The sequence below is a fragment of the Mus musculus genome, chromosome 13 (genome assembly GCF_000001635.26).
Source record: "Mus musculus strain C57BL/6J chromosome 13, GRCm38.p6 C57BL/6J".
Taxonomy (NCBI): domain Eukaryota; kingdom Metazoa; phylum Chordata; class Mammalia; order Rodentia; family Muridae; genus Mus; species Mus musculus.
This window is the reverse complement of record NC_000079.6, coordinates 101,734,129-101,760,461: the sequence shown is the minus strand read 5'-3', so window position 1 is coordinate 101,760,461 and position 26,333 is coordinate 101,734,129. Positions and strand designations below refer to the sequence as shown.

Below are 26,333 nucleotides of genomic sequence, written 5' to 3'. Positions count from 1 at the left end.
TCTACCGAGAATCCCACCAAACTGGTCTTCTGGGTGGTTGAGATTGAGGAAGTGCTAGGCACCAGCTGGCAGAAAGATATCCACCCGGGCTACTGATTTAGGACTTTACCCCCCCCCCCAACCCCCCCAAAGACACACATTGCCAGGAAAAGCTAACAAAAATTTCAGGGCAGATTTGAAGGAATTAAATTATTCTTAGGCATATTGCCTGGATTCCAAGCATTTAGGGATATGTAAATTTTCATGTTCTTTGGAGCTCTGTGTCTCTTTTGTACGGAGCACATTAGTACAAAAAAAAAAGAGATTTGCTAGTTCTACATTTTTGTGTGAATTTATGCAATGAATATTTAATTTGATTCTGGATCTTTCAAAGGAGAGGCCTTCTTCAAACGTAATATAGCTTATTTTTCTCATATGCTCCACTGGCTGCATTATTTTTCGCCCCCCCCTCTGATGCCTGAAGTGCAGAGTAGAGTACGACCCCAGATTAATATTCCTGCTCCACAAAGATTTCCAGTGTTTGTTTTTACTTCCTTTGAATATGCAGCCCTCTTTAGAGTGTTATTGTCTAGCGGTAAGAGGCTTTAGCCATGTGAAGTTGAATACTTTACACTTCTGAATGCCAACCTAACAATTAATCTGTGATTAGATTTTGCTTCTTAAGATGCCTACCCCAACGAGTGCCTGGAGAACTCAGCCTCCCAAGTGCTGCATGCACTCTGTGGACTTAGAAAAGTCCCTTTGATGGGGCACCAAGAGATCACTCGGCTGTTTTTTTTTTTTTTTTTTTTTTTTTGAGTTGCTTCACTGTACCATTGGTGAACTGGAACCTTTAGCTTGAGTTTAGCCTCTGCAGTAAAGCTAACACTGAGAAGTACAGTGGGGTGCATCTCTGCTGCATACTGTCCTGGTAGCTATCAGTGCTGACTCCCAGTTCTCTTAACTTTGGCTCACCAGTTGCTCTGCCCTCAGTTTGCTTTGGCAAATAAAAGCCTGGCCTCCACCAAACCTGTTTTACATAGTACTTCCGTAGCAGTCAGCATGGCTACTTCCTTTTGTTTCTTAACTCAAGAAATGAAGTCTAGTTACCATCCTCATGGCTGGCCTGCAAGCCTGGGATCTCAGACACTGAGGGTTCCTGCATGAGCAGAGAGGCCTGAATACTGATCAGGCAGGAATTCAGTCTCCCATGTGTGGAGTTTCTGCAAGGCTCTGACCTGTGGGGGGGGGGGTCCCCTGTGTTTACCTGATCTTTCTAGGGTTTACTTTGTATCTAAGCCTTGACTTTTCTTCTCAGTGTGATTGAACCACAATGTTTTTGTATTTGTGGATCTCTACCCCCACCCGCTTTCTGTCCTCTCTGTCTCTGTGTGTGTGTGTGTGTGTGTTTGTGTGTGTACACTCGTATGTTTTTCACATCTCACTGTAATCAGTCCCAACTTTATTTTGCAGCTACTCACAAAACCTCAGGTATACTCCTGTCTTCAGCCAGAGTTTTTGGCCCATCCGTGGCACCCCTGCAGTGGATGCTTCTATCCCATGAGCCCATCTGTCCTCTTTTCTTCGCCTGACATTGGTAGGGAATTCCCAGCCACACAGGATCAGGCACATGATGCTCCTGCTTCCTCCAGAGAGCGTTTTTCACCTTCCACAGTGTCTCCCTTCCTACTGTCCTACTGCGGTATGCACCTTTATAGACCTGCTGCTGCTGCCTCTCTAGTCTCTGCCCTCTCCTTTCTCAGGAGCCCTTACCACCATTCTCTCCCCGTGCCTGTCCCCCCTGGGCATTGAGGTCAGACTGGAATTCCGCTACTGCAGCTTCTCCTCAGCGCCCATGCTGTGTTCACTTACACGTGGGGACTTCCATTTCCTGTTGGTGTATATTTCAGGTGGCCCTCTTGTCTTCCCACCCCAGGTTCACTGCTTCCTCTTTGTCTTCTGATGGATGGAGACTGCCCTGCTTCTTTCTATCCTATGACATTTGCTTGGTCTCATCTGTACCCAGGATCATGCCACACATTCCATTCTGTCTGCAGATTCCTGCAATTTGATGTGCTCTCTCTCTCTCTCTCTCATACACACACACACACACACACACACACACACACCCGAACCCCATGGCAATCTCTGTCAGCGTCTATTGTGGCATTTACCTAATGTTTTGGTTCCTTGTGTACTAGCCTTATCTCCGGGACATTGCCACATACTAGCACTTCTACCCCTGTCCCGCCCAGTGTTCTTAGAAGGCAGGGACTGTCTTACTAATTGTGGTTTTGTATACTGTGTCAAGAATTAGCACACCGGCCCGTGTGTGTCGTCTGCCAGATTGATTAAGGACTTGTTGAATGGGGGGTAGAAATTCAAATCCACACAGATGGCCGAGTGTGACGTCCATTCATAAACCTTGTTTTTGCTTTGCTAGGTGAAGCTGAGAGTGGAGCGTGGCAGTAAAATCAGACGACAGATGGACAGTGTGACAGGAACGTCAGAGAGGATTGGGCCTCGCTGCGAGAGTCAGCCTGGAGTCAAGGTGTTGACAAGTTGCTGAGAAGGACACGTGGGAGGACGGTGGCGCGCGGAGGGAGAGCCCTGTCTTCAGTCACCCCGTTGATGGAGGACAGATGGACAGCAGCCGGACGGCCAGTCACCTCTCTTAAACCTTTGGATAGTGGTCCTTTGTGCTCTGCTGGACACCTGTTGGGGATTTTAGCCCATTCTCTGAACTCACTTTCTCTTAAAACGTAAACTCGGACGGCAGTGTGCGAGCCAGCTCCTCTGTGGCAGGGCACTAGAGCTGCAGACATGAGTGCAGAGGGCTACCAGTACAGAGCACTGTACGACTACAAGAAGGAGCGAGAGGAAGACATTGACCTACACCTGGGGGACATACTGACTGTGAATAAAGGCTCCTTAGTGGCACTTGGATTCAGTGATGGCCAGGAAGCCCGGCCTGAAGATATTGGCTGGTTAAATGGCTACAATGAAACCACTGGGGAGAGGGGAGACTTTCCAGGAACTTACGTTGAATACATTGGAAGGAAAAGAATTTCACCCCCTACTCCCAAGCCTCGGCCCCCTCGACCGCTTCCTGTTGCTCCGGGTTCTTCAAAAACTGAAGCTGACACGGAGCAGCAAGGTCAGTATGATGAGTGGCTGGTTACTTAATGACCTTTTGATTCATTTTCAATTTTTATTTATTTTTTAATTGCTAAGACCTTAGTCATCTTTGAGCTAGGATGGCTAGGCTTTGGGCTGAAGTCATTTTGGCAAATTGACCTGAACAGGTATATAGTGTATAAAAGTTTGGTCAGTCATTTCATGCCTGGAAGTTTGCTTAAGTTTGTATAAATTGGGAGATGGTGTCTGAGAGCCGGTTTTGTGAGTACCACTAAGCTTTCTAACTGCAGTGGCCATTGAATTAACCCCTACAGACAATCCTTATAATTCTTCTTGCTTTGGGAAAGCAAAGGGTAGGTCTAATAGAAGCCTATGTGATGGCAGTGTGGTTTGTATGGAAAAATGTAGTCTTAAAGTGACCACAGAACTCAGCAGAGAAGAAACCATTGTTTTTCTAACCTAGACTCGGCCTCTCGGCTTCCTCTCTAGGCTTGTAGTTAGCATAAAAGGAAAGGGGTTTCTGTTCCCACAAGGGCAGTGCAGTACCATTGTGGCAGCGATGCCTGTAGTCTGCCTGGCCTTCCCGAGAAGAAACTCGGGTTCACTGGGTACTTCTCTTAAATGGAAACCACCTCCATTCAAAGTCCTCAGGCTGGAGGGGAGGTAGCCCACACTTGGGCTTGGGCTTGGGCTTGGGCACAGCTGTTTCTTGGTACGTTTCTTCTATTCAGTTTCTTACTGCGGAGAGCTTTATGTTCAGCTTCGGTGTTGTCTCTTCTGTCAGACGCTGTTGCTTACTAGTAAATCTTGGGCTGCACAGGGCGATTCTGGAAGGGATTCTGATAACACAGCATCAGGCTTTCCCAGATGAAGGAGCGACTACGAATAAAGAGGCGAGGATCTCAAGGGTGAGAGCGTCCTTTTAACACTAGGCAACGGAACTGAGAACAGACCTAAGCTACCCCCAAAGGGATATTTGGAGAACTTTATTCTATATTTAATGATAACAAATAATGTAGATTTTAAAACTGAACTAAGGAAAAAAATTTTTTTTTTTGCATGCAAATCAAAAAGCTTTGAATGTGTGCATGTGTTCTGGGCACATGCACTAAGTAGAGTGTTTCTCCCATATTATAGTTTAGCAGACTGAAGATAAACAGGTCACTTTTTTTCTCCTTCAGATAACATGTTTTCTGACCTGACTTCTCTCTCTTTTTTTTTTTTTGTCGTTGCTTTGAAAGATTTACGTACTTTTATTTTATGTCTATGTGTGTGCGCCTGGCTGTGTATATATGCACCACAGGCATGCAGGTGCCCATATGTCAGTAGGGGGCATCGGATGCCTGGAACTGAAATTACATGAAGTTGTGAGTTACCGTGTGGGTGCTGGGTACTGCACACAGGTCTTCTGAAAGAGCAGCAAGTGCTGTAATTGTGGAACTCTCTCTGTCTCTGGCCCTCCAGCAGCCTCAGCTATTGCTGCTTCTGCTGCTGCTGCTGCTGCTGCTGCTGCTGCTGCTGCTGCTGCTGCTGCTTCTTCTTCTTCTTCTTCTTCTTCTTCTTCTTCTTCTTCTCCTTCTCCTTCTCCTTCTGCTTCTGCTTCTTCTCCTTCTGCTTCTCCTTCTCCTTCTCCTTCTCTTCTCCTTCCCCTTCTCCTCCTCCTCCTCCTTCTCCTTCTTTTCTGTTAAACTTAGAAACAGTTAAATAGGTTCATTTAAGAAAAAGAAAAAAAAAATGACTTCATTGAACCCAAAATATAAAGGGTTGCAGAACCATAAAAAAAAAAAATAGCTCAGTTAAATTAGAGATGATTCATAAGGTGGGGTTGTGGGTGCCAGGTCATAATTACTGACAAAAAAGACTTTGTGAAATTGCTTCTAAACAAAGTTGCATGTGATAGCTGCCATCCGGTGGGAGTTTACTCAGCTGTCATACCCAGTCAAGGGACAGGTCTAACAGGCACAGGACTTTCTTTTTTGTAAGGTGCTGCGTGTTTCTTGTGTTTTCTTTCTATCACTTTTCAGCAGTGAGTTTTTTTTTTTTTTTAACAGCCTTTTCTTTTTTTGGTATGTGGGGAAAAGGGAAAAATAAAAATAAAAAAATTCAGTAGGCTTCAAGAAGAGACCCATGATAATGTATGTGCAAATATGGGGGGAAAAGGGCGCCTGAATATAAGTGAGAGATTTGAAATAGCTGAAAGATCGGGAAACCAGTGGAAGGAGGGGTCCCCAGGGGGGGCACTGTCCTCGACATTCATTAGATACTCCAGGAACATTAGCCTCATATTCTCACTGAAATATGATGCTTGTGACATACGTGTGAGATCAGCAGCTCCCATGTAGGTGCAGATGCAGCTTTCTTTTGCCCGAGTAAGTATTTGTTTCCAAAATGTTTGTAGTGGAAACTTGTGTGGCAGCAAGAAAAGGGAGTTCTTTTTCTTGCTTTACTCCTCCTAGGTAACAATTTCTTCCCTCCATTGATTGTGTATTCTTTTGAGTTCTTTGGTTTTCTGCTTCTCATCCATAAGACTACTTACTCTTCAAGCCCCAAGAGCTGTGTGCATTCTCTCTTTGGGGTCCCTGGACACCAGGCACCCTGTTAATGGGCAGTGGTGTAACATTGGACCAGTATGCATGGTAAACTTGTTTCTTTTATCCTGTTGATTCTCCATACCCCGAGCATCCCTTGTTTTCTTCCTCATGTTTAACAGGTGGGTTTAATCCTGGGCTCACGTCATCCCTCCTCTTCTGCCTCTTCTGTACCCGTGACTACAGTTGGGTACCACAGCTCTGGCCCAAAGTAGACTCTTATGAGCGGTTCCTCCTTATGCAATAGAATCAACCTTTTTCTTTCTTTGTGCTGCGTGCATTTAGAAGGAAGACTATGGAGTATAGTTATGGCGTTGGAGAAACTAGCATTTGAACAGGGACAAAGCAGGCACTGTTACACAGCTAAGCCAGTGAGTGCCAAGTTCATGGTAAATGGCAGGCAACAACAAAACAGTGCAGTGCAACCTATGTGAGCATCCGATTAAGCAACTCCTCTCGGGAATCGCTCTACCAATACATTTTGCATGCAGTTGTCTAGAGCACCCTACCCTGCACATTGAATAAGTTTATTTCTTGGATGATCTTGGACTGGGGGGACATCACATTCAGTAAATACAGATGGGGGGGGGATGTCCTACTTTGTGCTAGAAAGCAAAAGCAGGAGGTGAAATGACATTTTTCGTTTTTTCCCCTCTTCCTTTACGGCTGTGTTCTGTTCTCTTAGCTCCAGTTATTCCTCCCTAGGTCCCCAGAGTTGCTGATCCCTCTCCTCCTCTCACTGAAGCTGGCTCATGGTGCGCTGTGCTAGAGGAGGAGTCTAGGTTCCCTGTGAGCCAACTGTGCAGCGCAGTGCTCTAGTGTGTTGTCAAGTGAGTCAAGGCCTAGGCTCCTCCAGTTACAGTGCATGTGGCTGAAGTGAGCCACTTGCTCTGTGTGTCACGTGCGGGCGCACAGGCTGAATGGCTCAGCCACCATGCCTTATTTGCTCTTTGCTTCACTCACCTGGGAGGCACCCTGTGGCTTTGCCCTTCAGCATTGCTTGCTGGGCCTCCAGACTGCTTGCTTATCTTCAGCCTCAGCCCTTGGGACAGGTCGTTCTGCTGCTGGGAAAATGGGTGAAGCTGATAGGGAGTAGAAGGTGTGTCCTATCAGCAGGTGACCTGGGGCACAGATTTTATTATTGGTAGTGGCCTCCTTACCTCCTCACCCCCTTTTATGACTTTCTCTTTGCAGGAGGGCCACGGTGTTCAAAAATGAGGCTTCCTGTTTTATTTCACATTCTTGTAACCTAATATCCCATTCGAGCATCTTTGGAGACAGCTTTTTCTTTGTTTTGTTGGACTGTGCAAGATGTATCTTCCACACGGAGACATACATCCATGATCTGGACCCTCTGTCTTAGCAGTTGGATAAGCACATTCTGTCGTACACACAACCTTCCTTTGTTGGAGGTCTCCCATTTCCTTTCCTATACAAGGAATTGAACCACTGTACGCAAGGAACGTCTGTAGGGGTGAGAAAGATAAATACACTCTTCTTCTGCAGGAGATGTCCATGGAACACATTGTGATCCTCCCGTTGAAGTTCAGCTGTAGCTGGCTATTTAATCTTGTGAGCTGCTGACCAAGAGAGTTTGTGTAAAGCATTAAAATCTGCCAACCCGAGGGGCCACTTGGGCACCCAAGTTTATATAAACCTTCGGCATGCCTTATGCACCCATGACCCTGAGGACTCCTGACAGCCGGTCCCAGCTGGTTTTACAATATAAAACAAAACTCAGACATTGGCTCAAACTGTTCTACATTTTGATCCAAATCCCTTCTAAACACAAGAAGAAAAGAGCCTGTGCCCTGCGTCTGTTTTCGTGGTCTCCCCAGGCATGCTATCTTTATATTTTTTTCACACCCTAGCTTTTGAGTGTCCCTGCAATGCTTGTTACTCCTCGACTAGAAAGCCAGGCTGCAATAAATCAGTGACTGCGCCACACAGAGGTCACAGAAGCTAGAGAGAGACCTGATCCCAAATTACACTCCTTGGTGGGGTGCCATGGTCTCAATGCATGAGTCTCTGCAGGAGACGGTAGACCAAGATGTATTCCTGTTTGTGGGAATTCTGTTTGCAAATATGCCTTTTCTTACCGTTCTCCACCTCCTCTCCTCCTTTCAAGGGAAGCTTTGCCAGGAAGCTGGAGGGCTGTCTCACCATCTGACTTTGGGTGGCATTCACCTGTTCTGCATTCTGTAATCATGGCTCTCTGTGGAGAAATCAGAACAAGGTGCTGGACCCATGATGGGAGGGTTCTTAAACCTCCACTCTCTGCTTCTAGGTAGCCAGAAAAAGCTTGAATGTTTGCCTTCCATGTTTTCCTAGGAAACAGCATGTATTTCCGAAAGATGACTAGTGTAATCGACTCATCACAATTGTTGTTGTTTTTGTAGTTATTTTAGTGGCCATGGTGATAGCACTGTACTGAGAATCAAACCCAGGACCTTGTGCATGTGAAGCAAGTACTAGGCACCTAGCCCACATATGTAGCTCTTTTTCTGTTTGGTGTTTGAGATACAATTTCACCATGTAACGAAAGGGCTGGCCTGGAACTCACTGAAGAGACCAGTGTGGTTTTTGAAGTCACAGGGATCTGTCTTCCTCTGCCATTGGAGTGCCAGGATTAAAAGGAGAAAGGAATTCCAGAGAACAATCTGCATATCCATTTGTAAAAGGCAATCCAGAAGAAGCGAAAGGGCTGTCTCTCCTTCACTCCCTTTCAGCCCTCTTCTGAAGCAACCTTTAGGAACTGACAGAGCCCTCTGGCTACTGAGTCAAGGATGCCTTGGGCTATGCGGAAATGAGACACACCACCTTCTCCTGGGCATTATTCACAGGGAAAGGCCAGAGCTTTACAGGATCGATGGCCAAGGCAGGCAGCTTGGTTTCCTTGGTTTCCTTTCGTTCTGGATTTATTTCTATCTTTTTATTATAGATAATAGTTCTGTGGGTACGTGCTAGTGACCTCGAAGTTCCCTGTAGGTGGAGTTACAGATGGCTGTGAGCTGCCTGCCATGGGTCCTGGGAACTGAACTCTGGTCCTCTGAAAGAGCAGTACATGCTCTTAATCATTGAGTCATCTCTCTAGCTCCACATTTTATTTTTCCCTTAAGTGAAATGCAGTAACCCCTGGCTGGCGCTTGGTTACCCGAGGTCAACAGAGATCTGAAAATATTACTGTACAACTAGGCATTTGTGGGAGAGAGAGGCAGAGACCATATTTCCATGATGTTTTTTTTTTTTTACTACGGTATATTGTGATTATTGTATGTATTAATTGTTTATACACCATGCTCCTATCACAGATGTGTATGTATAGGAAGAAAATGGAATATATAGAGAAGGATACTATTTGTGTATTTAGGTGCCTACTAAGGGTCTTAGAACTACTGTATTCCAGTATATTCTATGTTAAATTTTTTGACATAGCATTTTGGGGTGTGTGTGTGTGTGTGTGTGTGTGTTTGCAAAGTGTGTGAATGACCACAGGCCTTACCTGTTCAGTGTGAATGAAGCTACCTCCCTTCAAACAAGTTATTTAAGCCAAAATCTCATGTTTTCTACCACTAATGATTGAATTAATGTTATCTCCCTAAGTTTTCTTTGTCATAAGGATAAAGCCCTGTGGACTATAACTTTAGTTTAGAGTCTTTGGTAAGCTTGGTGTCTAGTCTGGTTTCTAGGTGAATGTATGTATTTTTGTCCAAAAGGGATTAGTAAACATGTCTTCAGTACAGCCACACTTGGGAAAATAAACATTAGAAAATTTGAAAGTCAACAACACATGGTGCCTTGCATCTGCTAAGTTGTATCCCAAAAGGAGAAAATTTTGTACCTGTGGCAAATTTGCATGCCAAGTGTGCATGTCATTTGCATATTCGTATTTTAGTTAGTAACGAACAAACAGAAAGTAAATGTTAGCTGTGCAGCTGGCTGTTGTTTCTAGGTCTATGTATATTTTTTTGTTGCTGACAGATTGCCATAGGAAAAGATGTAAAATGGGCAGAAGCCCGAGATGGGGGTAGGGGTGGGGTCACTTGGTATGGTAGCTGGACGTAGGAACACCATTGTTTCATACGCTGTACTGAATGCTTTCATGTCTTAGTTTAATTTATACTATTTAATATCAAGACAATCTTCAGGCTTTTAATAAAACAAATCTAAATAGAGACCAACAAGATTAAGTAAAAATTGCTTTTATTCCAGTAACTACTATCCAATTGCCCTCAATTTAACAAAATAGTATTAGAATGCTTTATAAAGGTTTTTTGTTTGTTTGTTTGGGTTTTTTTGGTTTTGTTTATTTGTTTGTTTTTGGTTTTGTTTTGTTTTGGCTTTTGAGACAAAGATTTTCTGTGTAGCCTAGCTGTCCTGGAACTCACTTTGCCAACTTGGAACTCACTTTCTTGACTAGGCTGACCTTGAACTCAGAGATCTGCTTGCCTCTGCCACCAGAGTGCTGGGATTAGAGGAGTGAGCTACCACTTACAAAGTATTTCTATTTATCATTATTTATCTCTGAAGTATCCTTACTTATCTTTATTCTACTACTGTAGCAGTATAAACAGTGTTAAGGAGCAATCTTGTAACTAAAAGTCAAATTCAACGTACATTGTTAAAATGCAACTTTGTATTAGAAAGAGAAACAAGTGACAGAACCTCCCACTTTCTCCTGGTGGCACTATGCCACTGCCACCACATCGCCTGGGCATCATTTTAAGGAATACTTTCTCTTCACTTTGCTTAGAGATAGATGTTGGCAATCTTCTTGATTCATCCATCTTACCTGTTCTCAGCTACTGGCATGCATTATGCAAGGCCTAGATCATTCTGTCCTGCCACAGTTTGATGCATATTGAAGTTATTGTAGAAGACTTCCTGTAATTTGTTGATCAACTCTGATATCCAGGCCAGAAAGGAATATTGGCATGCTTGAAATATCAGTTCTTTCTGATATGCTATTTAGGCCTGAAACTGCCTTGCCTCTCCAAATATTCCTTAACCACTTTAATACCAATAAACACTAATTGTAAAATGAACAGTTCAATATTGGCTCTGTTTTTGTTTCAACCTCTGAATTTTTACTGCTAAGAACTATTAGAGAACTAACTCCCCTAGCCCCCAAGGATAAGTTCTTTCCCCTCTAATAGTCCAGCAGCACTACCCTGAATGCCTGGATGCGGAGAAAAGAGAGTTTATGTGAAGGACTGACTTAGGATCTGCTCAGGAGCTTCTGGCAATTATAGGAACCATTACTAATAAAGTGTCCAGTTGGTACTTTTTTTGCCAATCTATAGGATACACTTTCTTAAGACATAGTTCACCACGGTGTAACAATTGCTGTCCATTCATTGGTGGGCACTTGGCAGTTGCTGACTCTTCAGGGTTCATGAGCAAATGAAATGGTGTCCGTGGAATGCCTTCTCACCCTGTGCTGCCTCTGGAGTCCTCCTTGTCCTGAGGATTTCATGGATATCTGAATTATAGTCTCCAGGATCGGTAAAGAATGATAGTCATAATGTGTTCCTTTGGATTCTGAGGTTTTGCTTATTCAGACTTCACATCTGTTGAAGAGGTAACATTTTCATATTAGGCAGGACTGTCCTGAAGCTAGTTCCTGTCTTTTATGGACATTATCTGGGTTGAACTTTCTGCTCAACAGGAAAACGACTAATACTGGTCTCAGCAAAAAAGAAGCTATCTTATTTGATTTGATAAAATGCAATTTTCAAAATTATTTAAAGGTGCAGAGAAGGTACTATTTTTTGATATTAGGTATATCATGAGATGTGAACTTTTAAGCTATTGTGACTGCATTCAGTGCTGCTGGCTTTAATTCTACTACAGTTTTAAAAAAATGGAGTCTTTCTTTTGTTTTCTGGTGCTGGGACTTGAACTGAGAGCCTTGTGGATGCTAAGCAGACACCCCACTCCACTGTGCTCCACCCCAACCCTTTGATGTCTATTTTAATTAAATGCACGAAGATTGCTTCTTCACTAAACAATCCACTTGAACTTTTGCTATCTCTTGCTCGTCTCTGTCCTAACTTTATAACCACATAGGTGGGTATTTGTGTCACTGTTAAACTTGATATGTATGATTATTTTTAAATATAACACTTAAACTTTATGTGCTCGTATAGTATGCACAGATTTAAAGCAATTTCCATCAATAACAAGCTTTACTAGGTTTTTTTTTTTTTTTGGCGTTCAAAGTTCATTTTCTTTTTCTTTTAATTAGGTATTTTCTTCATTTACATTTCCAATGCTACCCCAAAAGTCCCCCATACCCTCCCCTCCCACTCCCCTACCCCCCCCCCCCCCCACTCCCACTTCTTGGCCCTGGCGTTCCCCTGTACTGAGGCATATAAAGTTTGCAAGACCAAGGGGCCTTTCTTCCCAATGATGGCCAACTAGGCCATCTTCTGCTACATATGCAGCTAGAGACACGAGCTCTGGGGGGGGGGGGGGCACTGGTTAGTTCATATTGTTGTTCCACCTATAGGGTTGCAGACCCCTTTAGCTCCTTGAGTATTTTCTCTAGCTCCCCCACTGGGGGCCCTGTGATCTACCCAATAGCTGACTATGAGCATCCACTTCTGTGTTTGCTAGACCCCAGCATAGCCTCACAAGAGACAGCTATATCAGGGTCCTTTCAGCAAAATCTTGCTAGTGTGTGCAATGGTGTCAGTGTTTGGAGGCTGATTATGGGATGGATTCCCGGGTATTGCAGTCTCTAGATGGTCCATCCTTTCGTCTCAGCTCCAAACTTTATCTCTGTAACTCCTTCCATGGGTGTTTTGGTCCCAATTCTAAGAAGGGGCACAGTGTCCACACTTTGGTCTTTGTTCTTGAGTTTCATGTGTTTTGCAAGTTGTATCTTGTATCTTGGGTATTCTAAATTTCTGGGCTAATATCCATTTATCAGTGAGTATATATCATGTGAGTTCTTTTGTGACTGGGTTACCTCACTCAGGATGATGCCCTCCAGATCCATCCATTTGCCTAGGAATTTCATAAATTCATTCTTTTTAATAGCTGAGTAGTACTCCATTGTGTAAATGTACCACATTTTCTGTATCCATTCCTCTGTTGAGGGGCATCTGGGTTCTTTCCAGCTTCTGGCTATTACAAATAAGGCTGCTATGAACATAGGGGAGCATGTGTCCTTCTTACCGGTTGGAACATCTTCTGGATATATGCCCAGGAGAGGTATTGCGGGATCCTCTGGTAGTACTATGACCAATTTTCTGAGGAACCGCCAGACTGATTTCCAAAGTGGTTGTACAAGCTTGCAATCCCACCAACAATGGAGGAGTGTTCCTCTTTTTCCACATCCTCACCAGCATCTGCTATCACCTGAATTTTTGATCTTAGCCATTCTGGCTGGTGTGAGGTGGAATCTCATCCTGATGATTAAGGATGCTGAACATTTTTTCAGGTGTTTCTCAGCCATTCGGTATTCCTCAGGTGAGAATTCTTTGTTTAGCTCTGAGCCCCATTTTTTAATGGGGTTATTTGATTTTCTGGAGTCCCACCTTCTTATTTTAAAGGCGGCCCCAAAATGAATATTTTTGAAAGAAACGTATTTAAAGAGCCCAGAACACTGATGTTTATCTAATTCCAAGGAATGAATATGAAACAGATATGTTTAGAATAAATGATTACTGTCCCATACCTTCTCATAAGTATATTTACTGGAAACGTTTTTATTTTTAACTTGAACCTTACAATTCTGTAGACACGAGTGTCCGCCAGCCTCCTGCTGGGCGTTTTATAGCCATTTCTCATCAGCTACTCACTCATCCTTTCACAGGGAGCTTCTTAGAACCCCTTTGAGATATAGCGTAAGCCAGACTCTGATGCCATAGCCCAGGAGCCTTTGCTGATTTGGAGAGCCACGTGGAGCATGGTGGCAGCCACAGCGTGGATCTTGGCTTACTGTCCCCTCTCACGTACGGGCAGCTGACGTCTTCATAGATACCTGTTTTATCTGTTAGGCATTAGTCATTCTATTCACCCAGCTGCAAAGAACTTACCTTCATAGTATATATATGACTCTTTTCTGACTTATACATCAAAGGCGGATGGGGCTTCAAAAGGAAGACCATGTTTTGGGTATATGCCTATGTATACCCCACCCCCATACTAGGATATATGTACCCCGGTCTGATAGTTCACAAGTTATAGACTTATAAACATACCCCACACACCCACCTCTGTTATTTTTGACGATGCTAGGTGCTGCTTCACATGCCTCTGAGTTTCAGCTTTTCATATTTCAGGCTCATAGCCTTCCCATTAGAATGAAACACAGTCTGGGCCTGCCCTGCTTCAAAGCCAAAATCCCGAGGATAGCCAGTCCAAGAGCTGTGTGTTTTGGCGTGGGAAGACCGGTTGCTTAAAGTCTGTACCTATGAGAGCTCTCACGTTGACTCAAATGAATCCGGAGCCTTGTTCCCTGAATTATGTCAAGGTTAGCAGTCAATGCTGCTTTAGAGGACTGAGTAAATTGCTGAATTCCTGTGAATGTCAAACTCTATTTCTCAGCAGAGTCGGCCACTGCCAAGTTTGTAATGTACACACTGTGTTCTGTTCCCTGAACTCCAAGGATGGGGTGGGGGTGGGGTGGGGGGGGGATAGAGGGCTTGCATAGGGCACAGGTGAATTTTATTTCTAGGGACTTACCATGACAATGTGACACTACTGGTAAAGTCTCTGAAGTACTGGGCACCAGGAAGACTTCTTGAATACTTTGACTCTCACTTTTTTTTTCCTTCTTCAATAGAAAAAAAAATATTATGTAAAAAGTTTCCTGAGTTTATAAAGCCCTAACCGGTGGCTCTGGCATAGCTTGTTAAGAGTCTCCAAGAGGACCTCTCTTCCCACCACCGTCATAAGAGGCAAGAACAAAAACGCATTCTTGGTGATTCCAGGAATCAGATCTAATTGGAAAGCCTGCCTATTGTGAACACAGTGGATCCAGTTTTAAATACACAACAGAGTGAGGTTTGACTTCTTCAAAGTAGTCAGGTAGCCCCACGACCCCCCTGTCTCTGTTTTGTCACTGGGGGTGTTTCTCCCCTCTTCTTTATCTCTCCAACCCATATCTTTCTTCAGTGGGAGGTAATACTTCAGATAATAATTAAGTCATGGGTGACTGCTCAAACCTGCAATTCCAGCTCTCAGGAGACAAGGCTCAGGGATTCCAAGTTCAAGGCCAGCCTAGGTTACCTGATGAGATCCTGCCCAAGAAGCGAAGAAGCAAACACATAAATACATTCCCTATATTAAGCAGGGAGGGGTGGGGCAGTGGGGTCGAAGAAAAGTGCTAGAGGTTGCTCCGAAAGATACTAGCTGAGTGAGGTTTCATGCATTCTGGGCTATTGGTCATTCAGGGCCTCAGACAGCCAAACTAACATCAGGAAAGGAGTTTTTCCTTTCACATTAGCACAACTACATTGAAAGGAGAACCAGTTTGGGCATTGCCTGGCAACTGTTGGTTTCAGTCTGTATCTGACTTTAGACTTGAACCCAGGACCTAAGCTGGTGTGCAGGATGGGCAATCCGAATGTCTGTGAGAGATCTTACTCACTGATAAACAGGAAAACCCTCCCAGGCATACAGGAAACTGTTGTTTTGTACGTCCAAGGACTTGAAAGGCAAGAGAAGCTTCTTGAAGTGAGTGTTTCAAGCTTGCCTGCCCAGAGTGGACAGAAAGCAGCTGGGTGATTCCGAGCTGAAGAGATGAGGACGGGGTAAGATGGACAGGGAGTTATTAAAGAAACTAAATGTGTACTAGACGTAGCCAGCAAAAAAAGGAGAATGGTCAGTGTTAAAAATAAGATCTGTACTGAGCAGGATACAAGAAGAAAGAGTTTGTCGAATCCAGAGAAAAAGTCTGAATGGAAAGGAGCCGGGGGAGAGTCAGAGACGTGGTGAAAACTTCAGGTGTCTGTGAACAGGGACTCATTTCAAGTGACACTTGGTGACATGGCTGAAGCAGCTTCAGAAAGAACTGTGTGTGTAGACCTGAACCCGCTCTCCGCCGTTCCCACGTGATGTCACCGTAAAGCCACCTCTAGATATGTTTTAGGAAAAAAAATAGATTATAAGAATAATATTAGAGTTCTTTGCCAAAATAAGTAACAAGGTGTTTGTTACCAAGCAACAAAGTTGCCTTCCATCTTTAGCAGTCTGTGTGGGAAGCTGGTGAGCTTCAACCCAGGTTTGAGAAGAAATGATGGGGACTAGGGTGATGAGCTGACTCCTTATACTTTCTACTGGCTGCATTTACTCAGGACAACACAGCAAACCTTTCATGTCACTCGGGGGTGGGGCTCAAAAGTTCCATTTTCATCCTTAAGTTCACAACTAGAGCATATGCTAAAAGAAATTTGAATTTAAGAACTAATTGTTACATACATACAGAGTGCATCTTCCAAAATCCTAGAGCTACCATGATATACCAAAAGTATATCAATGTGGATGGAAAATGCTTACTTGGCATAAAAAATTTAAAGATATATATCTGTGTGTACACACATAAACCTAAAGCTAGCTTTACACCTGCCTTTGCATGTTGCATATATTTCAGGTTCTCTGCTAACACCTATTTGTGTGTTAGCTACTTACTTTTCATGATAACTCTATGATAGTGACTTTATCCATACACCCGTTGTAAAGTCAAAGTGTAGTTAAATCCCCAAGTTACACAGCCAGTAGGAAAGCTGAGATTTGACCTTATAGTGCTCTCAAGCAGATATAGCATGCTAACAAGAGCTGGTAGATAATCATGTTATATCGTGTGACTCACTCACTCCTGTTCGGCCAGGGTGTGTCCCGGAGCCAAAGACAGATGACACCCCCACCCCCATCTCCCACCCCTACCCTCTTGCTTTGCAGTGACCTATGGTCTGCCAAGACAAAAGGAGCTCAACAAAATGGATGTTTCCTGTTTCAGGAAATAGACGCAAGAAAAACTAATGTATGAAGCAGACATGAGTGTCATTTTTCCTTCTATCAAAAGATCGCCAGGTCAGCAAGCTAGGAAAAAGTGATTGATTTTAAAGAGAGTTTATCCCCTCCGCATGTTGGAGCCTTGCTTTTGGTGTGTGTGTGTGTGTGTGTGTGTGCGCGTGTGTGTGTGTGTGTGCGAGCGCGTGTGTGTGTGTGTGTGTGTGTGTGTGTGTGTGTGTGTGTGTGTGTGTGTGTGAGAGAGAGAGAGAGAGAGAGAGAGAGAGAGGCCAGAGGACAAGGTCAGGTGACATTCTAGGAACTCCCTCTCCACTGAGACAGGCTCTCTCAGTGGCCAGGAAGTATGACGTTTAGGCTAGGCTGGTTGATCAGTGAGTACCGAAGCTCTGCCTCTCTCTGCCTCCCTAGGATTGGGATTACAGGTGTGAGCCACCGTGACCAGCATTTTTATGTGGGTTCTGAGGATCAAACCCATGTCTTTATCCTTAAATGGACAGCACTGTAGTGACTGAGCCTTCCACCCTCAGCCCAAACCTGTGCATTTTATGAGATTGATGAAAATATTAACTGTTAAATTAACCTCTATTTGACTTACGGTTCTCAATGTTATATATCACACATATAAGCCATATAAACTTGTTTCTATACAAATTATTATGTACTTATATGTAATATATATAAAATTGTATTTACATAAAAAGATCTGATAGTACAGCATGCATATAATGTCATAGGAAAAGCTTTGCTGGGATAATTATTCAAATATGCCTTTCTAATGGAACTACTTGATGGTTCCAGCAGGCTGTAACTTGCTACTGTAACTTGTAACAGCCTTCAAGTTAGGAGTTTTATGGACAGTTACATTGTAACTGTCACTTGTGGTCTAATCTTCCCCTTAAGGGAAGCTTGAGAAACACTGTCAGCTTTTTCGAGTAGAGGAAGTTTAAACATATTGGCGCAGAGTCTTCAAAATTGTTTAGCTTAAACTCCCATTCTTGTCAGACCACATCTTTCCAGGCCCTCTGCGGCTGGAGTCAGCTAGCTTTTGGCTCTCAGGAAGGAAAAGTTTCACCGAGTGCAACAAATGTTTACTCTTCTCTCCTTTGCCAGAGCTGGGGTCTGCTCAGCAGATCTGAGGCTTGGTTGCCGCCTGTCGTCAGTCTACAGGTTTTAGTTGTATAATTGCTTTTGGCCAATTCCAACTTAATTCTAAAACCTAGATAATACTTTTGGGTAAATAGTTTTGTTGTTTTTTGAGACAGGGTTTCTCTGGGTAGCCTTGGCTGTCCTGGAACTCACTCTGTAAACTAGGCTGACTTCAAACTCAGAGAGTTCCTCCTGCCCCTGACTCTGCCTCCTGAGTGCTGGGATTAAAGTTGTACACCACTAGCTATCATATTCATATATATATATGTATATATATATATATATACATATATAATTTACATTATATATTACATATTATAAGTATACTTATATATAATATATATTATATATACATATTTTTTACTGGGAAACCAATCTTTCCCCTCTCCCTTTCTGCCCCCACCCCCTTTTCGCAGTTCCCACCTGGCTCCTTCCTTTCCTCTCTTTCTTCTCCCATCCTATGCTTGCAGAGTCCACTCTGAGAGGCTGGTGTCTTTCACATACCTCACAAAGGATGGGTTGGTTTCACAACCAACTTTCCCGATGATGTAGTACCAGTGTCCCGCCTCACCTCTCAGGCAGCCCTGCTTGTCCATTTGCTCTGGTTTCTACTTAGATGATATCCTGCCCCTGGATTCAGTAGTTCTTTGAGGGTCCATCTTTTATCAACATCGGAAACCGTGCTTAGTTCACATGTGCAAGTGTTGTGAATTTTACATCCTATCACTTACAATTAGTACCTTTTTGAGTTCGCTCTCACATCTCATGTGTAATTTCCTAAGAGAAGAAAGGAGGGCTAGTTGATAGTGGTTGTAAACTCTTTTGACATGAGGGTAAAAGTATTTTGTTTATAGAGGACAGAAAAGGAGTTAATATTTAGCGACTGTGCTGAAGGCGGGACAGGACCTAAGGAATGTGGCCACCTGACCCTGGACCTCCCATCTGTGCATGTGCACCTGGATAATTACACAGGTTTTCGATTTGCTAGAAAGGTTGTATTTGTGACTTTAATTTACATTTTCGTTTTTAGTTCATAATCCTAGATTCCACATTTCTCTAAGAGGAAAGGCCCTGCTCAGACACGGAAAAAAAGTCAGCTTCAATGTGGCTGTTTGGAAGTTTGCAGAAATAGGTGGAGTGTATGTGGTGGGCTGGACACCAGCTACTGCGCTCTTGTGCACCTACTAATCCTGATTGCAGGTTGAGGCTTAGGAAAAGAAACTAGACCAGGGTCAAGCACAGCTGGTGGTCATTCAGTCCTCACAGTGGTCTCACTTCTGAGTGTGTGCGTCTCAGTACCACCCTCAACCTTCAAAGAGCCAGGCTGGAGGACCAGGACCTCTTGTCGGTCATCCTCGTGCATTAAGAAACAGCAGTGTCTAAACCATAGGCTTAATAAACACAGTTTTGAATTTCTCTACTTTGCTTAACACTTCTTTTATCTCAAAGTAATTTACAAATACCACAGGTCACGTGCTAGACAGATGGATGCTGTTTGTGTCAGACTCATGTACTTGGAGCATGAATTAAATCAAAGACCCACAGGAGATCACTGGTATACTCATTTCTTTTGAAATTTTATCTTAATTAACTTTTTATTATATAGGGTATGACAAGGCTAGTTCCATACATGTATTCAATGTGCATGGGACAAATTTCCCAGCATCCCCCACTACAGCCCCAGGTATTTGTTTTCATGAGACCCATCCAGTTCTTTCAAGGTTTCTTTGTGAGATTTTGCATGTTAGAGCAGTGACCCTATTTACTTAGCAAAGGTACTATTAGTTCATTATTAGTTCTGTAACTTGGATTTGAAGTCCTTCATAACCACCGCAGTCTTGAAGAGCATTTGTGCTTTATCTGACTGGCTAGGGAAAAAGTTCAGTCTTACCAAAAAGAACTGTTCTGAGCTCTTGGGTCAGGGTGTGAATGTTTTTCATGTGACTTTCAGTTGGGTCTTGCTCAGAGAACGTAGTGGTCAAAGTTGGGTTCACATCTTGGGCATAATTTGCAAAAGTGAAGTTTGTAGGTGCAGGGTGGTTCCGTGAAGACATGAAGATGAATGGACGTAATGTTTATCTTTGAAGTCCTGTTTCCAGAGGACACTGGGGCAAGGAACAAACGCTCTTCTGTTCTGAAGCATCCCAGTGTTTTCCCACGTTGGGTCCACGAGACTGAGTAGAGGGCTTTGAGATGCCATAGCTCCAGGATACATTGTTCCCTCCTTTTTAGGAATCGGGTATCCCCAGTACTGGGGTCAGGCTCCTCATCACGCCTCTGAGGTAGGAAGTGCACGGAGCCCAGGCTTACCCACAAAGCCAAGCCACAGCTGAGCATTTCCCACTGTGGAAAGTCCTTCCTGTGTTTGTCACCCATGGACTCAGCCCTTAGTGTCTGGGTCAGTTGAATGCCTATCCAGGGAAAGCCAGTGGTTTGGCAGAGAAAACTGGATCTAAGTGGGAATAAAATTTGTTGACCTCTGCCTCAGAGGGTCACATTTTTCATTTATATTTCACACGAGTCATCATAAATTACAGTGCTTATAGATAAAGAAGACTTCCTCCTTCCTCCCTCTCCAGACACCACATAATGGAAATTGCAAGTTTCTACAGAAAGGCCGATACTGCTGCCTCCTCCTCTTCTTCCTCCTCTTCCTCTTCCTCCTCCTCTTTCTCCCCCTCCTTTTTTTTTTTTTTTTTTTTTTTTTTTGTAAACTAAACAAAATGTCAGTCTCTGATGAGACTTGCTTCCTGCCAGAATTCCCACTGGTCTACTGTCACAGTTTCCACAAAGGGCCAAGATGAAGGAGGGAAACCCATTTTGAACCCTGTGCTCTTCTGTATTATGGGAAAGCTGCTTTCTGCCTCAGGATGGGGAGAACTGTTAAGTTCTAAACCTTAGTGATAGGCACGTAAGACCTACTGGATTCTAACTGCTGAAGGAGAATGTCGATTAAGGCAAGATTTGTTCTGCTGCTGCGATCAGACATATAAAACTTTGCAAAGTTTTGTTGTTCATTTCCTGTTTAAGAAAAAAAAAATCACCCTGTCCTATGAACTCCCAGAAGATGAGAAGATTTTCCTCAGAGAAAATTCAGTTCTGGGAAGAGCCCTCCATAGAGGTCATAACCTACAAAATTCTTGAAGGGAAGTTTCAGTGAGAAGAGGGCAGGGACGGTTGGGAAGCTCTGAGTGCTGCAGTGGGTGACTGGTGTGTGAGCCCCTGCTTTCTTGAGCTGCAGCCTTCATGGGACGTGTAACACACATCTGCAGAAATTTTGGGGGAAATTAAAAAAAAGAAAAAGAAAAAGAAAGAACAACATGAAGTTGGGAGAAGTGTAGTGGAGGCGAGGAAAGAGTGGACTTTGATCAATGTATATGCAGGTATAACTATTAAATAAAATATTAAAAAATAGATTTCTGTTTCCAGCACAGGGCAGGAATAGCCTAGCTAAGTAGGAGTTTGCACCAGTAGTTGTATCTTTCCCAAATGACTGCTGGAGAAAATAAGTGTAAGCCATTGTCAACAGGTTGTGGAAGAGACTGGTTCAGCATGCTCGCTACCAAAAACTCGCCTTGCTGCGAGGCTGGCCCCAGCCCCAGCCTTCCACATAAAGCAGGTGCTGTTCGGATCAGAGGCTGATCATCCTTGGCACCCAGAGTGGACAGCCTGCCAATTGTTGCACAATCGAGTGGACCCAAGCGACAAAGGACTGCTTAATTGAAAGTGTATAAAATGGTTCCTTAGTTGAACCTTAGTGGGTCACACCCTTAATCCCAGCACTGGGGAGGCAGAGGCAAATGACTCTCTGAGTTTGAGGCCAGCCTGTTCTATAGAGTGAGTTCCAGGACAGCCAGGGTCACACAGAGAAAACTTGTCTCAACCTCCCTCTGCCGTCAAATAAAATGGTTTCTTAGGCTTCATGGACAATTGAGTAACCCCATAACCCCAGTTTCCTTTCTTTATGGTCACTACCTAATCCTCTGGGATCAAGCATAAAATATTCTGGTCTCTTACAGTGAAAAGATTAAACAGCTGAAGTTTAAATTAAATCATTAATTTGGAGTTTTCTGTGACTACATTCATTATATTCTCTGTTGGGATTACGTTCCTGTGGATTTGACAGATACATAAAAGTGACAATATGTGCTTATCAAGGGCAAATAAAAGTTCTGCACGCTGAAATCCTGAGTGGTGTTTTTAGTTTTCTGTTTATATTAAAACCTTTTAAAATTGAAATGATTTAACGAGGTTTTCTTTTTCTGGATACCTAGTAGAAGAAAAAATCAGAAGCATGAAGCAATTGAGTATATTTACGTGGAGACAGGCCTGAGTGATGGAAATTTTTTTTTTTTCTTTCAGTAGGATTTAGCAGAAAGCATGTGTCGAAAGTCTTACCTAAATGGGTCATAATTAAAGACGTTGGGGCTTATTTATTTTAATTAGAAATATTAAGCTACACTCAGTGGGCTTCATGGAAAAAATTTTTTTCTAATTGCATATTTTATTTTACGTCAAGTAATAAATTAAATTTTTGTGGGTACCAAAAAGACGTTTTAGCTTTAACCACAATCATAACTCATGCTAAATATATTAATGTTGTGTTGATTAGCTGGCTAACTGTTTCTGGAGAGTTAACTGGTGAGACCTATTGTTGTTGATGTTTTTCGTTTTCCAGTAATAGTGGCAGAGCAATCAGTGTCCTTTCTGGAGAAAGGTTCTCGTTTGAGTTGCTCTGATCAATACAGGTGACTAGAAGCAGAGGTAAAGAGCAGCGCTTACTTCTGCTGTGTTCTCTTTAAAACTCTGTCAGATGCTGTTGTTGCGTTGCCCCTCCCGTGGGTTTGACAGAGTTTCTGGGAAATCCACAGAGGCAACTCTCTCAGCCTCTTACGAAAAGGGGCAGAATGGAAGGGGGAACTCACTCACAGTTCCTGTCGGGATTAAACCGGGCATCCAAGTGGCGCGCCTCAGGTTGACTCTCAGACCTAGCTGCTGTCTCTGGGATGGAAGATCCCATCTCAACATCCTCCATGTATAGCACAGAACAATCCTTGTTACCCATCTCGTTTTCTCGCCAAAGAGAATCTGTAGAACAAAGCAATTTAGACTACTCAAGTACATTGGCCATTCCCAGTTGTCTTTGACAGTTCTTAATTAGAGTAAAAACGGACACAGTCAGCAGTAGGAACAGTTTTTCGGGACATTTGGGAATTTGTACAAATATACTTTAGAGGAAAAAAAAAAAAAAAGAAAGACAAACTGTTTGGCTTCTGCATCATTTATTATGTGTGCGCCCTTGAATCTGGTGTAAAGTGCCTGGGATGAAGATTGGTTTCTGCTATTGTACAGCCAAAGGGGTAGCCATTGCACTATGGTCTCAGTTACATGGTGAACTTGTAAATAAGTCAGGCATTAAAAACTTCCAGTGGCATCCTTGGCTGAGAGTCCGTCTTAGTCACTGTGAAGTATTTGCTGCATGACCTAAAGATGGTACCATAACATACATAGCCTTGGCTTTCTCATCTGTAAAATGGGATCGATGGCCAGGAATGAGCTGTGTGGGAGCTCTCTCAGACACACCTCCACTCCCAGAAGACCCCAGGACCTAAGGCTCATTGATGATAATTCTCAAAACAGAAAGGACACATTGAACACACACACACACACACACACACACACACACACACACTCAGTGTTTCTTAGACTTAAGTGATATGTTTGAACCTGACGAAAATGAAAGGAATTGAGATTGCCCGGCCACAGGAAATAGAGGCCAAGGGCCAAGTTAAACAGCTGAAACCACGCACAAAGCAGGAGATCATGGGAGATAGCAAACGCTTCGACGCTCTCTTTGTCGGTGTTTGAGGGAGAAATGACAGCAGAATTGTCATGTTTAGACCAGCTGCCTCTTCTACCTCACCTGAGAGTTCTCCTCCTCGTCCGTGGAAGGCAGACAGGACCAGCTGTGTTCTGTGGCAAAATGCGTTTTTCTCCACAGCTCGGTGCTTTCCCAGGCGCAGGCACCCTGGAACCTGGAATGGTTTCGTTTCTTAGCACAGAGTTTTCATTTAACATGGAACATTGTTGCTTGAATGATGCTCATTAGGAGTCTCTACTCATGTTTTCCTTTGCCTGCTTCAATAGTATCTAGTTCTGTTTTCTGTTTGTTTCTTGTTTTGTTTTCCAAGACTGTTCTTCTTTAGTCCTAGGAGACTAATACTTTACACACACACACACACACACACACCCAAGCTGACCTCTAAACTCATGATAATCCTCCTGCCTCAGCTTCTCTAGAGCTAGAATTATAAGTATAGGCAATCAGGCCCAACTGTTTGTGCCACTTAGGTATAAACCATTCCAGGGTCATGGATCTGTTAGGCAGAGTTTAGTTGACTCCATACTGTATCTTCAGAGGGCATAGTACTGGCAAAACCATACCCAGAGCTGCAGTTCACTTCTGCTTTGTCCATTTAGTGTGTCCATTTCCTCTTTGAGGAAAACCTTTGGTTTTTCAGAACTCCATTTTCCTTTACAAAGTCAGAGTTGCAATAGCAAAATAACTTAAAAATATTTTGTTTTCTTGCTCACTAATTCATTATGAAATAGCTCAATGCTTAAAAGGAAAAAAAGAAAAAATGTGCTGGGTCTTGGTGGGAGGGAGGACATGCCTGCCTGCCTGCTCTGAATCTGATTCTCCTGCCCAATAGAGGTTGCCATCTATTGGCCAAAGAGAGAAATAAAATGAAAAGTTCGGCCCACGCTCCAGGTGGTGCGATGGTCACGGAGAGGTTCTTTTGGTAAAGTTCTTGGCTAAAATATATGAAAATGCATGATTCTTTAGGAACCTTAAGCCCAGGATCATTGGCCGTAGCCGGTCTCTGTAAGTCATGATAGGTATTTAAGAAGTGGCTACATAGCTCTTTTAAATGCATATTTCTTGAGACCACCAGAATTCCATTTTAATGAAATATTAAATGGAGTTTTAATTAGACAAATTGATGGCTGATTTTGTAACTCTGTGGTTGGTTTGGGCTTTCTTTCATTCCAGCCTTTGGAATCTGGTATTTCCTGCCCAGCTGACATGAGACAGGCTCTGTAGAACGGGCAACTGGTGGCTCTTGGTGCTGGGATCTGGTTAATTTGACCATGTGCACTATTTAGAGGTTTAAGTAGTGGCATCTCTCCAGAGTTGTATAATGTCATAAGGTGCATTTGACAAAAAAAGGGAGGTGGTTCGTGGAAAATTCTCAAGCAACTGCAAACAGGGGAAAGAGTTCCTTTGGTCTTGGGTGGACACACACACATACTCACCCACTCCACACTCCACACACACACACACACACACACACACACACACACACACAAACACATAGGACAGCTTGAACTTAGAAAGCACCAGTATAACAATTTTTATTATTAATAACACATCATTTTAAATTGACTTCTCATCCCTAATATCTGAAAATAATCTTATAAATCCTGAAAGCTAAATTGTATATACATTAGTGCTTTACTTAATATGCCTCACCATGGTGTGTGTATGTGTGTGTGTGGTGTATGTGTGTGTGCGTGTGTGTGTGTGTGTGTGTGTGTGTGTGTGTGGTGTATGTGTGTGTGTATGTGTGTATGTATGTGTGTGTGTTGGGTAGTATCCTAACCAACTATGAATAAGGCTCACAGTCTAACCTTGTGGTTTTATTTCTTCCTTACCTGCCTGTTCATATTTGGAGTGTGAAGCTTTTTTAAATGCTGTGTACTACCCAAGTAATCATTTGATACCCTGGATTCAGGCATTTGACGTTCAGTTAATTAATTCCTGTGCCTTCCACTGTGAACTAAGAACGATGACAGCTAAAGAAGGAGGCGGTACAAGAGAAACCAGGAAACCCATATGTTATTTGCTTCCATTTTCACATAGTACACCTATATATGTGTGAAACAAATATATAAACTGTTACAAAGCAGCATATTGATGAATTGAAATGAGTGGAGCATGATACGAGCAAGAAGCCGGCAGGAGAACGGTTGGAGTGGGGCCTAGAGAAAGCAGAGTTTTTGAAGGAAGCGAGACATGTTTATGTGTTCTGATACAGGTCAGTATTAGGCTCACCCTGAATGGCTTAATGTCATGTGAGCAGTGGGGAGAAGAGAAAGGGCAGCATCATGGAAATGGTTGAGGCATGGGCATCTCCTGTGGGCAAGCCGAGATGTATTGTTGAGGTCAGGCTGTGTAACTTCCTTCTGAAAAGGCCCTGCCCATTTACCAGTCATGATACCTTTCTTTCACTTCTATTTTTGTCCCTTCCTTTAGGAAAAGGACTAGATGCTTACTCGTTAGTTAAAACTCAAAGTCATTTTCCTGTTCTGGTTGCTTTTGTTCCTCGAGTTTGAGAAGAATCGAATTAGGTCCGCGTGAAACATTTGGTCCCTCTGTCAAGTTTCCATTTTCCTATTACCTGATATGTCTTTCTTTTTAAAATGCTGTCCCCTCTC

At 43.2% G+C, this 26,333-nt stretch overlaps 1 protein-coding gene across 1 annotated transcript in view; it reads left to right on the top strand.

The window, feature by feature from the left end:
- Positions 1-26,333, top strand: part of Pik3r1 (phosphoinositide-3-kinase regulatory subunit 1) — an 87,457-nt gene that overhangs the window by 7,756 nt on the left and 53,368 nt on the right. Inside the window, exon 2 of the mRNA NM_001077495.2 lies at positions 2,423-3,136. Coding sequence (NP_001070963.1) covers positions 2,803-3,136 — 334 coding nt within the window. The 5' untranslated portion in view covers positions 2,423-2,802. The remainder of the gene's footprint in view (positions 1-2,422; positions 3,137-26,333) is intronic.